The following is a 15,825-nucleotide window of genomic DNA, read 5'->3' as shown; positions in this document are numbered from 1 at the left end:
GGCCACAGCTTTGCCTCCCCCTCCCAATGACCTCTAAACCCTTTCTCAGACCCCGACTGAAGAGGCTCACATTCATGGTTTGCATACTCCCCCTTCTTAAACTCCCCCGTCCCCTCAGGGCCTTCTCTGAGTGGATAAGGGAAGATTCACTCCTGATGTGGAGTAAAGGGAGAGTCCTACTGGATATGGGGGTGGGTGAGGGGGTGGAATAAGTGAACTGATTCACTTAACTATTTCTCTATCTCTAGGCAGTTAAGGTTGTTTGAAATGTTAACTGTTAGAAAAAAATACTGCAAAGAATATCCATGTCTATATTGTTTTCAGGGAACTTAATAAGCTCCTAAAACAAGATAAAAGCTTGATTCCAAATGCTTTCCAGAGTTTTATCAAATTACACTCATTGAATGAAAATCACCAGTTTTATCAGTGCCTTCCTAGTCCTTTAATGTTTGCTCATTTAAAGAGTTTCCTTATTTCCATTCGAATTTGTTTGCAAGAGAATAAGGAACATAACATATTGCTTACTAATTGTTTGTGTCTGCCTCTTTAGGGCTCACTTTCTCCTTACATTTTCCTCTAAAACACGGGGTGACTAAGACTTGAGGGGAAAAAAAAATCAAGACATGTTTACAGTTAAAACTTTTTATTTTATAACCAAATAAAAATATCAGAATACATTTATGGGGCAGGTCTCAGATATTGGCTGCCATCTTTCCTCCTTTAATTCTGTGCACTGGCCTAAGGGGAAACAAAGAGCTGGGAGAAAGGTGTGCCTTTTGGAGACGGTGCTCTTGGGTCCACTGGAGAGTATGCTCTGAGAAAAGTTGTGTCATTTGGGTGGAGGGGAGTGGGTAGCAACCAGGTGGAGCCCTTTTCCGGACATGCAAGATGCCATTCCAAGTGGGGTGATTTAGGGACTCTGCAGGGCACTGTCGTCCACAGCTGGGGTGCTTAGACACCTGGAGGAAGTCATGTTCCCCCTTTACAACTGGTCCCCCAGTAGGGCAGCAAGCCACGGAGAAAGAGCTGATGGGATGGTGGCAAAAAGGCAGCCATGACTGGTCAGTCCTAGTGACCCCTGCATCAGGAGTAGAGGGCGCTTAGCTCTTTCATGGCTCGTCCTCTTGATGGCACGTTGGTAGCACCCAGTTTTAAAATCCCGTTAGCCAGCATCATGGCACTCCCAAGGCATGGAATTAATCATTAGGAAACTACTAGGTAGATGGCTTTAGGCCACGGCCTGAATGTAAGCATAGGCGATGGTTCAGGTGATCCTGTAATGTCAGCACGGACAGGAGCTCTGTAGAGGCTGGCGTGCTCATCTACCTGGTGAGGCAACTGGTGTCCTGAGAGAAAGGGACTCTCCCAAACGGAGCTCGAGTTCCCACTTCACTTGCCATTTCAAAGCCAGTTTCTGTCAGATTTATGAACCTCCCATTCATGCACCAAGATTATGCAAAGAAAGAGGGGGTAGTGGGGAGCTGTGCAAAAGCAAGGAAACTGGCAGTGTGCAACACTATCCAGAAGCTGTAATGGGGTCACTGGCTTTTCTGAGCACAAGACCCATGACATGTAGGGGAGGCCACCTGGAAAGCTTGGCTGGACTTGAAACCATTAGGTTAGGTCCTCTGTGGCAGTGAAGTTTAATGGGGCAGCCCTTAAGATTAAAAAGAGTTGATGGAAAGAAAGCCTCATAAAACCAGCTTCAGTCACACTATCTCCATCCAGCTCCTCAATTACTCCTCATGTCAAAGCATTTATTTTACACATGTGGTTCCCTTACCTGGAATGCTTCCCCCATCAACTAGACTGCTTTCAGATTTCGGCTTATATGTCACATCCTAGGGGAAACCTCTGGCTACTCCACTGAAAATTCAGTCTGTGATTCTATGTGTGACCACTGATTAAGGCTCACCTCCTAGACTGTAAGCACTTGGGCAGGGACAGTTTCTGTGTTTCTCACAACTGTTACCAGATTTAGTCCATCACCTGACAACAGGTACTCAATAAATATTTACCAACTGAATGAAAACTGTAGGGAGACATTTTCATTCCAGTGTAAAACGAATAGTACAGTTTCCCCCAGGTTATATGGCTGCCGCAAAGCAATTCCAAAAACAGGCTAAAAGAAACCAGACCAACTCCTAAGCAGTCATGACCCCTGCCCTTTCTGCTTCCTCCCAAATGTAAAAGTATATCAAATCCTAGGGTTTGCTTTAGTGAGGAAGTGAAACACCATAGTAGATCACCCAGATTTTTCACTTTCTATTCAGAGAGCAGGTGGGTTGTTGACAGGTTACCAGTCCAGAGTGAAGGAGCCACTTGCTCCAGAAGGAGCAAGCTTCCCGTTTCGGGGACCATGCCCTGCTCCAGTGGCAAAGCCTTTTGCAAGCCCCTCTGTCCCTCTCCAAAGGCCCTGGTGGGTGGAAGGATGCTTCCCGCCTCCTCTGTGTGCAGAGGAGACCCAAAGCCTTCACTCCTTAGCATCCGGGGAGCTGTGCAAACCAACCATGGAGCTTGCTGAGCCACAGGCAGCCCCACAGGCCTTTGCTACCGAGCAGACCAGACAACAGTTAGTGATGAGCTATAGGTCTCTCCCCTTGGGTTTACACGAGGACTCCTCAGACGGTGGGAGAGGGAGAAGGGAGCTAGCCCGGTACTTCACTGTATTCCATCGTGTCCCTTCCTGACAGAGGAGACTTGATGGGACGTTGCAGCCATCAGGAAAAGTTCATTTCCTGAGCAAGGGCACAAGCAACCAAGCAGATTCTCAGCAAAACCGTAGATCCTCTTGGCATCAGTAACGTCGCCTTGGGGAACAGGGGTGGGAGGCACGCTTTTCACTGTCTATTCTTTTGTACCTTTTGTTTGGTTTTGAATCATATAAGTATTATCTAGTCAAAATATTTTACTTTAAATGCATTGAGCATAATGTCACCTTCCCGGGGGTGGGGGTGGGGTGGAATCCTCTTGCTCTCAAAGTAGAATGTGTGTAAGTCTGACCTGAAATCCGCAGCGGCTGCCAAAGCTGGCCTTCTCCTCCCTCAGAACCAGGCGCTGCGTATCTCCTTAACCAGTGCTCTCACACGTGAACGTTCGTACAAATCACCCGAAGTCTTGTTGAAACACAGGTTCTGATTTCGGAGGACGACGGAGGGGGCAGAGACTGCCGTTCCAACAAACTCCCAGGTGATGCTGATGCTGCTGGTCCACAGGCCACACCTCTGAGTGAGTAGCGAGGCTCTGCAGCCACTAAATGGGGGAAGCAGCATAGTTCAGCAGTGTGGGGCTGGGAAGGAGGAGGGTAGGGAGAGAGGCTGGGGTGAGGGGCGAGGGCCTCCCTGTTAACAACTACTTCCACCTGCCAAGTGAGCTCCACCTATTCTTATCTCCTTAGCCCTTCAGACCCCGCCTATGAGGAGAAAGCGAGGGAAGCCGGGTAGGGACACTCAGCCCCACAGAACCGCAAGGGAGAAACGACCCAGGCAGCTGGTCTCCCGTTTGGGGGAGACACTATGCCCAGAGCTTCCTGAGGCTAGGCAGGAGAACTGGAGCAGAAGCCTCCCTGCCTCCCCTTCCCCACCTTACCTGGAAACCCTCAGAGGCTGCCTCTCCCCTCAAGGGCTAGCTGCCTCTTTCCAGGCCCAGGCCTTCCCTGGTTGCTTCGTTGGCCACCTATTATTTTATCCCTGAGGGCAAGGCCAAACGTCCCCTTGGATGCCGGCCAAAGTCTTTCTCTGAGGAGCCATCATTCTCAACAGGGATTTGTGAAAGTCTCAGCTAGAGGCTGGAGGAAGGCCAGAGTGGCTGAGCCGGGCTGTGACGTCTGTTGGCTCTGGAAGGAATTACACGTGTGCTCCCCGCACCCAGGGGCCAGGTCAGCATCTCATTTAAGGATCTCTTGGATAGGGCACAGCCCACAGCACATAGCATTCACTGTGTGAATGAATGAATGAACTGAGTTCTCGGAAAAATGAAAACACTCGAGTACCACTCAGGCCCCTGGCCTTCCCCACTTCCCTCTCCAAGTCCTCCTCTTCTAGATCCGAGCCACACTGGCCACTAGGAGGCTTCCCTCCCCTGACACACAACGAAAAGCTTGTAGTAAGATCCCAAGGTGCAGAAGAGATGGCTGTGACCGGAAACACCTGTCCCACGCAAACACAAAGAGTTTTCAGTTCAGAGCTGCAGGCGGTTCTGCCGCAACATCTTCACCAAATCTGCTCTCAGCGAACACCTCTGGCTACGCCTCCGCTGTCTGCAGGTTCTGTAGCTGCTCCACATTCACCTTTCCATTCCCCGGGTGGCCAGACCTGTGTGGGGGGAGTAGGGGGCACACAGAGGACAACTGGGGACCCTGTGAAGAGGGCAGGCCTCCCTGAGGGCAGACTCCACCCGCGGCGGCCTCTCGCTGGTGGCACTGCAGACAGAGAGTTCGCAGAGACGGGCAGACTGGCGGAGTCCCTGGCCACAGCCCAGGTCCGTGTAGGTGCTCGGGCCGGGGCCTCCGGAGCTGTACCAGCAATGAGCAGCTGCCCTGTGGTGGCACCCTGAGGGCACCCGGGCCTCCCACAGCAACAGGCAAGGCTGGTCCCACAGCCAACACCAGCGGGGTGGTCATTCTTCCCTCTCACAGGCTGAGGAGCTCAGGGAGCCCATTGGGAGCTGCTGCTGGGACCCCAGCCTCCCTGCCTCCATGCCCCAGCCCCGTCTCTGTCTTCCTCACTTCTCTCCCTCCTTTGCCTGCCTCTCCTTCCCAGTCCATTTCTCACTCCTGCCCTGCACAGGCCCAGCTCCCCACTGGAAGCTGCCAGTCCCTGAGTCAACAAAGAATGAAAGCTGGGAACCAGAGGAAAGTCCCCCGGTCCGGGCCAGTAAATGGATATGGTTTACAAAAGGAGAGTTAGCAGCCCAGCCTGACTGAGCAAGAGAATCCCCTGTGTGCAGCCCCCAGTCGGGGAAATAAAGGGCGTTTACAGGCCCCAAACGGGCCACGTACCTGCTCGAGGACACACAGGCAGAAGGAGAGGCCTAAGGCCAGCCTCCTGACCCAGCCCGGGGCTGCCTCCTGCACCAGGCTGAGGTCGCATCTGCAGATATGGCCAGGCTCCCCAGGGAAGGGCAGCCTGCAGGCCCACCTGTCAACATACCACCACCCTCCTAAGGCGAGGGCAGCTCCAGAATTTCTGGAAGGCATCTGATGAGGAGTAGGGGAATGGGGGGCTTGATAAGGCAGAAAAGTATCATGGAGAAGAACTGGATTCTAGAGACATACTGACTAGGTTCAAATCCCAGCTCTGCCATTTATTAGCTGTGTGACTTGAGCAAGCCACAACCTTTCTTGCCTCGGTTTCCTCATTAGAACAGGGACTGTGAGTGTCCACCTCATTAAGTTGCTGAAATGGGTTCATACAAAGAGCTCAGAGAGGTGCCAGGCAGAGGAAGCCTGAGGAAATGACATCGTACTCTTGTCTTAATTCTGGGATAGCACGGCAAGCAGACTGCTTTGTGGTAACTTAGGGGTGTTGAGGAAATAATGGGGATCACAAAGGAGCTAAAGCACCCCTGTCCCCCACAAAGTCCAGCTTGGGTGGGTGCTCCTGCGTCCCGGATGTCCTGCCTTGTGTCCAGGTCACCCTGGAGCAGGGAGGAGAGGAGAGGGCCAGGCCGTCTCTGCAAGGCTCGTTCTCGGGTCCTCAGCCCAGCAGCCCCTCACCTGGCGGGCAGCCATTCTCCTTCTGGCTGCCGCCTCCGTGCTGTGCCTCTGGCTGCTCGGCCAACCCAGGCCCCGCCGCCGCCTCCTCTGCCTCTGGGGTCCCGTCCTGTTGCGAGGACTCAGCCAGGACCCGTAGGATGCTGGGCAGGACAGGACCCAGTTAACCCTGGCCTGCAGAGCCCAGCCCACCTTCCCCAGACTGGCGGGGTGGGGGCGTGGGGCAGGCCCTGTAGAGCCCCTCGCCCTGTGGGGGGCACCCCTCTTCCTCCAGCAGCTCAGCCAGGAGGCATGGGCAGTGAGGGCTCCGTCTGCGACCAGGGTCAGGGCTGAGGGCTCAGCCTGCATCAGGGCTGGGTTCAGTCCAGGCAAGTGATGCGGGCTGACCCTCCACCTGCTGTCCCAGGCTGCGGTGGGGTGGAGGGAGTGCCCAGGTGCCCATCTGGAGCCCACCATCTGCAACTGCCCATTCTGATCCCAGCTCCTCCAGAATGGCTGGGTCAGAACCCCTTTCCCCTTCCAGTCTGCCCACAGACATCAGGGTTTCCCACTCATACTGTGTTCTGCTGCTATGAATACATGCATACACACCACCATTCTCAGGGCCCGAGAGAGCCTGGAAATGGCCCCCACAGGAAAAAACAAGAAATCTATCGTTTTCTTCCGTTACCACTCCAGCTTCCCTCAACCCCAGCCAACCAAGACTACCAAGTCCAAGAATCCTAAAACATAAGTGCTAGCATGCTCACGGAGAGAGAAACTGAGGCCCAAGGAGGCCTCGGACTTGTCTGAAGTCACATGGCAGATAGCAGCAGAGTCAGGCCTGGAAACCAGGTCCCCTGCCCATGGCCTCTGGAGGCCTTTTCTTCTGCCAGCTGCTCTGAGGCAGAATCCAGCTCTGTAAAGCGTGTTCTCAGAACATTCCACCTTCCGCGGCCCTTCCAGGGGAGCTCCCAATGGCCCTGCCGCCACACACCAAGCATTACCATCCAACCAGGGTAAAGTTTCTAGGCCAGGGAGGGGAGCTCTGATCAAGGGGGCCCCCATAAAGGTCCCCCCAGGCTGCAGGGGAGGAAGCTTAACTGACCTCACTTCCTCGTACTTCTTGTCTCGGTAAAAGTGGCTCTTCTTGATTAAGTAGATAAGTACCAAGTCACAGAAGAAAGCCCCCTGCAGCAAAAGAGTTAGGGTTCCTGACTCAGAATCCTAGGTTTCCAGAAAGCACCCTGCCATTTGACACACAGTACCTTCTGTCGGACCCTACAACAACCCCTAAAGAGCACCATTATCTCCAATCAATAGATAGGAAACTGGGCTCAGAAAGAGGCACCTTTGTCCAAGGCCACAAAGTTTGTCCGTGGTACAGCCAAAGTTAGCCCGGAGTTAGCAGATGGACTCCATCTGCTCTATCAGGCCAGGCACCCCTGCGTTGCCCTGACCCCATCCAATCATGTCTTCAACAAATGTCTACTGAGCACAGGCATTGCAGAGGGAGCAAAGGAAATTCCAGAGGGCCCGTGTTGCAAAAGCAAGAGACACTTCTGGAGATGGGGATGGGGACATGGGGACCAGCCTGAAATTTTTCTTATAATGCCTTTGAGGCCTTGGTCTTAATCCCTCAGGGGGAGGCCTTGAATAGGGGCACAGAACTTTGGCATTCTAGAAATTTCTAACGTTCTTTCTGGTAGTCAGTGTGAGAGACGGGTTGGAGAGGATCTGAAGAACAAGAATGACAGGGGTGGTCAGGGATGGGGGAACGACAGGATGAGGTTGAGGATGGAGCTAACCCAGGGGAACCCACCCACACCTGTTCACAGGGGCTTCGGACCAGAGCGCATGGTGCACACACCCGTCTCGTCCACCAGAGGGCCACTCCAGCCGCAGCACGGAGGGGTGGGGGTGTTTCCTACCAGAAAGAGGAGGGAATGAAGCAGGGCGGGTGGGCCAAGGGAGACCTGGGCCTCTGACTCAGGGCACTGCACAACTCTTCCCCCGCCCCTGCCCAGATGCCCCAAATGTTATTTATCAACTCCTCCTTCCACAGAGAACACTCCACCCAACCCAGCCTCCGCCACCACCTTTCCCATTACCTTGATTTCACAGGTATGTACCCCATGCGCTCGTGTTCCGATTTACCCACATCATAAGAAAGTAATGACTGACAGTGGCCCCTCTCTAAGAAAGTTATATGAGCAAACACAGGATTCCCTAACAATGGTTGTTTGCAGTGAAGAGGAATCCTTTGGGGCTCACTGTCACCCACCACCTCTCAGGAGAACAGCCTTGCTGAATCCTCTGACTTGTTGATACTGTTACACGGTTTTCCTGGCCTCAATAAAAAGTCCACCCTAGGTCCTGCCAGAGGCCTCCAGTGGGGCCAAGAGGACAAGGCTGCCGGAAACCCTGGCAAGGAGCTTGCCAGGATGGGCAGGGGCCACCCACGGACAGCTCCCATGTCTTTAAAAAAAACTTCCAGAAGAAAAAAGGGGCATGACAAGAGATTCGGGGGAAAGCGTTGCCCACCCTCCAGCAACTATTTCCTCTCCTGTGCTTCCCTCTGGGCCCAGCTGGACAGATCTGAGGAAGGACCACAGCCTGACTCCCTCGATGCTCATCTTTTTAGCCCCCGGATTTCCAACTGGGGGGTGATTTTGTTCCCCGGGGGACATGTGGCAATTTCTGGAGACATTTCTGGCTTTCACAAGGGGGAGAGAAAGCACTGTGGGCATCTAGCGGGGAGGTAGTGCGATGCTGTTAATCATCTCACAGCACACAGGGTGGACCCACACAGAAGAGCATTAGCAGTAGGGCCACAGCTGAGCAGCCCTGCATATAGCTGGATCCTGCTTCTTTTTAGCAGCAGTGGAGATAAAGCTTAGACGTTCAGGGTTGACCCAGGATCCCAGAGAACCCCAGCCCCGCCCCCAGCTCCAGAGCTCCAGGCAGATACCTCTCTGGCTCTGGAAAGAGAAAGTCAGTCAGTCACTGCCACCTGGGGCTGTTGGCAGGTTTCAAGTCCCAGAAAGCCCTCTTTACCCGCATCCCACTGACCTCGCCCGTTCTTATTCTTTCTGAGGCATAAGGACAGCACCTCTGGAGCAGTGTTCCCCTCCCCGGCCAGTGCTCAGAGGGTGAAGGTGAGGGGAAGGAGGTACTCACAGCACCCATGAGCGCCACCCCAGAGCCAATGTTGATGATTGTGGGGATGATGTTGAACTTCCCTGCCTGTAGCACAGAGAAACACAGCAGGGTGAACAAGGAAGGGCGGACAGCAAGATTCCTAGGTACTCCCAACATGCCCTACTCCAGACCTGCCCAGCCTCAGGATGGGAGATACACCCACACACCTTGCCATTCACCATCACATCAAAGCGGATCCCATAGGCCTTCATGAGGGTGCGGAACTCCACTCCAGCTCCATCTCGGTAATATTTGGCAAACCTAGGGGAGACATGGCCCAGGGGAGACCTTCTGTGCTTGGCAACACATACCAGGCCGCTTTGGAGATTTATGAGCACCCCCGGGGAGGTTGGAGACCCTCTTGCTAACGTTATGCTAAAGACTCATCCAGATCTTTGAAATCCTTACAGACATCCCCCAAGCGGCAAGGGCTTTCCCACGACACACTGGGCCAACCCAGGGCCACTACAGCACTGATGGAAGTGACTGAGCTAAGAAGCTAAGCCTCGGCTTCCTGGCGAACCCACAGGGTGACAGGAACTTCTCTCCTCTCCCAGTGATGCTCCCAGCTGGCACCCCTCACCTCTCCTCAGCTCCTTCTCCCTACACCTCCCATTCTGACAACCTCCCCCCCAGTAAGGGGTGTCATAGTGCTGGCACCCAGAAAAGGACAAAATGTGGCCAGGGTCACAAGACAGCAAGTCTAGCCCCAGTTACCTGAAGTTGTACCCAGAGGAGATTGAGTTTTCTGAAAATTTGTTGTCCAGACGGCTAAAAGAATAGCGAGGGTTGCATTCAGAAGGAGCTTTATCAAGATCACAATCCCATTCAATCTGAATTCCTATCACACCACCCTTGATGAAGAAGAGACAAGAATTAGTGCACAGAACTTTGTGGAGATGGGCAGAAGTCACAGACCGGCTCTTCACCGAGAGCTGGACAAGATGGGGAAAGTGCTCAGGCCACCGGTCAGCCCCGCCGGAGCATCCTCCCAGGAGGAAGGCAGAAGCTCCAGGTCCCTTTGGAGAGGCTGAGAAAAGCACTTTGCTGACAGCCCCCACCCCCCAAGTCCCCTGTTTCATGCTTCCAAGGAGAAGGGAACTACTGGAGCCAGCACCTTACATGACAGCCGGACGCACCAGTGGGGCTCCTTCGGGCTCAGTTTCAACTGATGCCCCCAAGGACTGCGAACCAAACAGCAGGTGCTCGCTGTGCGTTTCACTGAGTGCCTGGGTTCTGACAGGCTGTGCGTCAGAGCTAATCCTGAAGGCAGTGAGTCCCTGTGGCAGGGGACTCTGCACTACCACTCGACCCCAGGCGTCCCCCTCCTCATCACCCTCTTCCTGGGCCCAGGCCCAGAGCTCTTGGGCCCGCGAGCCCCCAGGCAGGGCTCCCTGAGTGCATGCTACCCACCTGCAGGGCTATCTCCTGGAAGTTGCTCCCCGTCCAGCTGACCACAGACCCCAGTCGGAAGATGGGGCAGTAGGGGTTCTCGGGGCCAAAGTGACAGGACTTCAGGAAAGCCTTGTCTTTGGTGTCCAGCACATTGGTCCTGGATGGAGGCCACGAACAGACAGTGAAATGAAGCCAAGACTGGCTGTTCCCGGGCCAGACACAGCCTGACTGACGCAGGAGTCCCAGGGCCTTTACCTGGCCCAGGCTGAGTCCCCGACTTCAGCCCCTACTCAAGTCCTGGCTACTCCTCCTCAGCACCCTCCTCCATTCAAGGACAGAACGCCCCTCCCACAGCAGAGGGGAGGCGTGCCCCAGCATCACCCAGTGGTTCGTTCACATGCAGATGTCGCACACGCCCATGCACACGGGCCCGCGCACAGTGAACAAGGAGGCAGGCCCTAGATCCCCGGGAACCAAGTCCCACATACTTGGAGAAGTTGAATTTGGGGAAACGGATGAAGTTCTTTATGTAAATGGTGAAGTCTTCAGCCTTGCCCAGGAGTGGCTTCCTGCAAATCAAGCCAGGACAGTCTGTCCAGGAGGCCCTGGCCCTGCTTCCTCTGTACATCCCCCCAGGCCTGTGGCACGACTGAAGCCTGCCTGCTCCCTGGGTCCCCTGGAGCCTTTGCCGAGGACCACCAATTTGTTCATGTAGGGGTGATCCTCAGGCCTTTGTGGGGCGTCCTCAGAAAGAGGATCTCAGAGTACACATGTCTCCACCATCAGGCTGAGACCCGCTCACTGCCCAGGTAGCTCTTCAGGGTCCCGAGGCCATAGCCACTCACGCTGGCCTGGACTTTGTCTCCACTGGGCACCAGGCGAAGATCTCGCAGGTGCCCCTTTGCATGTTCCCCACCCGAAGGCAGCGGCCAGTCCGCACTCCTGCAAGATTGGGACAGGAACAATGCTATAAGCCTCCTGGCTCCAATCCCCCCGCTTTGCTCCCAACCCCGCCATTCCAGGCCTCACCATTTCCAGCCACAACGGGCTCCCCAGGAAGGCAGTCACTGTCTCTGTAACACAAGGCATCCGGAATGCTTTCACTCTGCCGGAAGAGAAGGGGCACCTGGCTGGGCGTTCCCCTGCAGGGGCTCCAGTTCAGAACCAAGGTCCCACCCCAGGAGCTGGGACGGGGGTTCCTCCCCTGAGTGGGGCCACACACACCCTGGGAAACCTGCTTCTCTCCCCCCAAGCGATGCAGGTCTGTGCTCCAGTGTACATATCCTCCGGGCATTGGAAGGGGGCAGAAACCCCTACGTCAGGAGAAGGGTAGACCCCAACCACTGATGGAGGCTCACCCCCCCCCCCACCCCCAGCTTTCTGCACCAAATCAAACCTCAGCACAGGTTTTCTGCTGCTGGTTGGGGGTCACGATCAAGTTGGTGACGACAAAGAAGACGTTCTCTCCCTGAGAAGCCAGAGAGGGGTTGAGGGACATCCTCTTACCCTCTCGGGAACCCTCCTTCCCAGGATTCCTGGCAGGGGATGTTGAGGACAACGGGGCCACAAAATCAGTGGATCCCACCCATTTGCCCACTGACTCTGAAGTCCTTGAGTAGATGTCCTTTGATAGGTCCCTTTCAGGCCCACAACCCCAAACTGGCCCCATCCACGGATCCCTATTCTGACCTCAGCCCCTGGGATCTAAGCCCAGATCTGGGAGAAGAGGTACTGACAGGGTGGCCAAGGCCCTGGCCCGGGCCAGTTGTGAATAGGCCAGGGAGCCATTCCCAAGGGCAGCAGCTAATGTACGGGAGCAGTTCTCTGTGCCAGGCCACCTGACTCAACACTGATCTGGAACTCCTTGGGGCCCCATTTGGTCTCTACAGGCTCAGGGTTTGTTGGAAAGGGAGCAGTCCCATAGGTGCAGTCAAGGAGGACAAGGGGTTGGTGTTGGGGGAAGGATCTGTGCAGGGTCTCCATCTGCAAACCCTGGCAGCTGTCCCGGGCCAAGGGAGAAAATCGATGAAGTCCCTGGGTACCTCATCAGCTTCCTATGTGACCCACCCCGAGCCAAGCCCTACTAGCGGAGGTCCCAGTGCTGGGTGGGGCTCAGACCTGGGGTGGGATGACGTAGTCGGCAACATCCCAAAGTCGCTCTCCGAGCTCAGAGGTGTTGGTGAAGGTCACGCCCTTGACTTTCGTGATGATACTGCTCTGCAGGGAGGTGTCGGTGTCTTGGTAACCCTTCTTCACCAGGAACACCCACCTGTGGGAAGAGGGCCCGGCAGGTGGGCACCAGCGTCACTGCTGCCCTCTGGGAATTTTCCCCAGGGTATTCACCTTTCCCCAGCTCCTGGGCAGGGGCCACGACGGCACTGCTGCCTGAGACCCGGTCCTGCAAGCAGCAGAGGCGACAAACAACCCTGAGAGCAGGAAGATGGCTGCCCTCAGGGGCTAAGGCCTTGAAGCTGGCCCAGGCTCTGCCAGCCCGCTCACCCCTGCGCTGGTGATGTGACCTCGGGAGGGCCGATGAACTCCGGGGGTCAGCACAGGGACAACAGTGCCTCCCTCCAGGGGTGTGAGGACAGTTAAAGGAAATGGGGCATAACCTGAAACTAATCATGAGGACACCTCAGACAAATCCAACCTGGGGCATTCTACAAAAGAGTACAAAATCCTATACTCTTTGACACCCAAAACACATGCAATAAAAGAAAAATAGATGAGTGGAACTTCATCAAAATTAAAAACTTCTGTGCATCAAAGGACACTGTTGAGCAAATGAAAAGATAACCCACAGAAGGGGAGAAATATTTGCGAATCATATAGCTGGTCAGGGTCTGGTACCCAGAACATATAAAGAACTCTTACAACTCAGCAATAAAAAACACAAATAACCCAGTTAAAAAAAGGAAAATAACGAGTGTTGGTGAGGCTGCAGAGAAACGGGTACTTGCCACAGTACAGCTGCTGTGGCAAAGTCTGACCGTTCCTCAAAAGGTAATGATCTGTCCTCGCAACTTCACTCCAAAATATACACCCCAGAGAACTGGAAACCCACATGCACACAAAAACTTGCACATGAATGGTCTCGGCAATGTTGTCTGTGACAGCCAAAAGGGAGAAACAACCCAAATGTCTGTCCACACAGAAGAACAGACAAACAAAATGCGGTTTATCCATACAGTGGGATCGTGTTCAGCCATAAAAGGAATGAATGACTGATATACGCGACAGCATAGGTAAACCTTGGAAACATTCTGTTAAGTGAAGTAAGGGAGAATGCCAACCCACTGCTAGCAGTTAGTTACGGGTTTTTCTCCTGGGGTGATGGACAGGTTCTGAAATAAGATAACGGTGATAGTTGTAAACATGGTGAGTATTCTAAAAGCCACTGAATCGGATAATTTTAAATGCTTGAAACGGTGCGTTACATACTATGTGAATTTTACTTCAATTTAAAAACTGTAATAAAATAAAAATCCTGCACTCTTCAAAAAACATCAGTGTCATGAAATACAAAGACAGTCTCAGGTACAATTACAGATTAAAGGAGACTAAGGAGATAAGACAAATGAATGCAAGGCAGGATTTCAGATTTTTTTTTTTTTTTTTTTTTTTTTTTTTTTTTGCTATTAAAGGTAATTATTAGGGGTGCCTGGGTGGCTCAGTCGGTTGAGCATCCAACTTCAGCTCAGGTCATGATCTCGCGGTCTGTGAGTTCAAGCCCTGTGTCAGGTCTGTGCTGACAGCTCGGAGCCTGGAGCCTGCTTGGGATTCTGTGTCTCCCTCTCTCTCTGCCCCTCCCCCATTCATGCGCGCGCTCTCTCTCTCTCTCTCTCAAAAATAAACTTAATAAAAACAATTTTTAATAAAAAATAAATAAAGGTAATTATTGGAACCATTTACAAAAGGTCTGTAGGTTAGAAAATAATATTGATTCAGTGTTAATTATCTAATTTCCATAGCTGTACTTGGTTAATTAAATAAGAGAATTCCTTGGGTTTAAGAAATACACACCAAAGTATTTAGTGGTAAAGGGGCATAATGTCTGCAACTTACTCTTAAACAGAAAAAATTGCATATATACACACACATCACGTGTGTGGAGAGAAAAAGGGAAAAGGACAACACAAACGTAGTCAAATGTTAACATCTGAGCAATCTAGGTGAAGGATGTTTCAAAAAGTTTATGCTACTCTTGTAACCTTTCTGTAAATCTAAAATTATTTCAAAATATCAAAAAAAAATTTGTTTTTTCAATGAGATGGCACATGTAAATTGCTTAGCACAGTGAGTGCCAGGCCAGGGAAGAGCTCAATAAATACAACTCATCAACTTACTGGTGACGTGACAGTTAAGGTTAGAGACTATACAGCTTGACCGCTTGGGAAAGTTGGGAGGCCAGGAGAGGGCAGGAAGCTGCCTGCCTGAGGTCATGCAGGAGTGATGGGGGATGGCCTTCACCTCCCATGATGCCAGTAAGGGTTCTTTGCATAGCAGGTGCCAACCAAAATGTGCCCACCCTCTTCATCTCTGGAGGCAGACCTGCTATGTCCTAAGTCCTAGATTCTCCTTGTCTCCAAGGAACCCTGAGAGGGCTGGGACAGTGAGCCAACATTAGTAGGCACAAACTGGGCCCAGCCTGGACAGAAACATTGAGCAAATTCTCAGAGAACAACACTCATTCACTCATTCATTCATTCATTTCACACCTACTTCCTAGCAGTTAGGTGATGCCAGGCCCTGCCTGCCTTCATAGTGTCTCCAGAATGGACGGGAGTCAGGCATTAAGCAAACGATCCCTGTGGAATGCATCAGAGTTATTCAAGAACGTGGGTCTGAAGCATGAGCGGGCGCTAACCAAGGAGAGGCGTAAAGGCGTAAAGTTCCTCAGCATGTGGCTGAGGAACAGCATGTCCAAAGGCCCTCAGGTGAGAGGCATGCGGGTGCCTTAGGGATGAAGCTCCACGGGCAGTTGGGGCAGTGGGGGCACTTGGCCTCCTAGTGAGGTCAGGGTGGCGCTCCCAGGAGGAGCATCTGTTCCTCCCCCAGTCAGGAAATAGTAGGGACTCAACAGCATTTACTGAAGCAGCAAAAGAGGCACACCAGCCTCCCAGACATCTGGTGTCATTTCCTCCCTCCACCTGTTCCCTCCCTCCTTGGGGGCGAGGGTACTGAACAGTACCTGGCCGAGCAACTCCAAGGAGCTGCCCCCTCTGCCCATGGTGCCAGCTCCCGCCAGGTGGGAGGGGGGAAAGGTAGAGGCAGAAGGTCCGGCTGGGTGCCCGGTAGAGGGCCTCAGGGCAGGACCCCCAGCGGGATACCAGAGAGGCCGCCCGACCGGGGTGTGCTGAGTTGACCAGAAGGGAGTGCTGGGACATACCAGGCTGCTGAGTTGTCCCGGCCAGGAGCTTGCCACTGAGCTCAGTGATTATAAATAACCCACCCGGTGCCTGGGCCTGCACCAAAGAGACTAGGGAGGCTCCCAGAGAGACAGCTGGAGCCAGGCCCCTGCGTCTTTGCCCCTTTCG

The 15,825-nt window shown here is 53.3% G+C and overlaps 1 protein-coding gene across 8 annotated transcripts in view; it reads right to left on the bottom strand.

Annotated features, from left to right (window-relative positions):
- Nucleotides 1-626: 626 nt before the first annotated feature.
- P2RX5 (purinergic receptor P2X 5) overlaps nucleotides 627-15,825 on the bottom strand; it is a 29,661-nt gene continuing 14,462 nt past the window's right edge. For 2 of the 8 annotated variants that reach the window (XM_053211904.1, XM_053211906.1), the window contains exons 2-15: nucleotides 15,011-15,096; nucleotides 12,407-12,557; nucleotides 11,685-11,756; nucleotides 11,318-11,393; nucleotides 11,134-11,230; nucleotides 10,777-10,857; nucleotides 10,307-10,445; nucleotides 9,611-9,747; nucleotides 9,061-9,154; nucleotides 8,873-8,938; nucleotides 7,521-7,619; nucleotides 6,801-6,883; nucleotides 5,717-5,856; nucleotides 627-3,252 (exon numbers count right to left, since the gene is read on the bottom strand). In XM_053211904.1, coding sequence (XP_053067879.1) covers nucleotides 3,083-3,252; nucleotides 5,717-5,856; nucleotides 6,801-6,883; nucleotides 7,521-7,619; nucleotides 8,873-8,938; nucleotides 9,061-9,154; nucleotides 9,611-9,747; nucleotides 10,307-10,445; nucleotides 10,777-10,857; nucleotides 11,134-11,230; nucleotides 11,318-11,393; nucleotides 11,685-11,756; nucleotides 12,407-12,557; nucleotides 15,011-15,051 — 1,446 coding nt within the window. In that variant the 5' untranslated portion in view covers nucleotides 15,052-15,096 and the 3' untranslated portion in view covers nucleotides 627-3,082. Of the gene's footprint in view, nucleotides 3,253-5,716; nucleotides 5,857-6,800; nucleotides 6,884-7,520; nucleotides 7,620-8,872; nucleotides 8,939-9,060; nucleotides 9,155-9,610; nucleotides 9,748-10,306; nucleotides 10,446-10,776; nucleotides 10,858-11,133; nucleotides 11,231-11,317; nucleotides 11,394-11,684; nucleotides 11,757-12,406; nucleotides 12,558-15,010; nucleotides 15,097-15,677; nucleotides 15,791-15,825 lie in introns of those variants that run through there. The other 6 variants (XM_053211900.1, XM_053211902.1, XM_053211905.1 and 3 more) reach the window with 5 other exon arrangements.

This window comes from Acinonyx jubatus, chromosome E1, assembly GCF_027475565.1.
Source record: "Acinonyx jubatus isolate Ajub_Pintada_27869175 chromosome E1, VMU_Ajub_asm_v1.0, whole genome shotgun sequence".
Taxonomy (NCBI): Eukaryota; Metazoa; Chordata; class Mammalia; order Carnivora; family Felidae; genus Acinonyx; species Acinonyx jubatus.
This window is presented reverse-complemented; position numbering and strand designations above follow the sequence as displayed.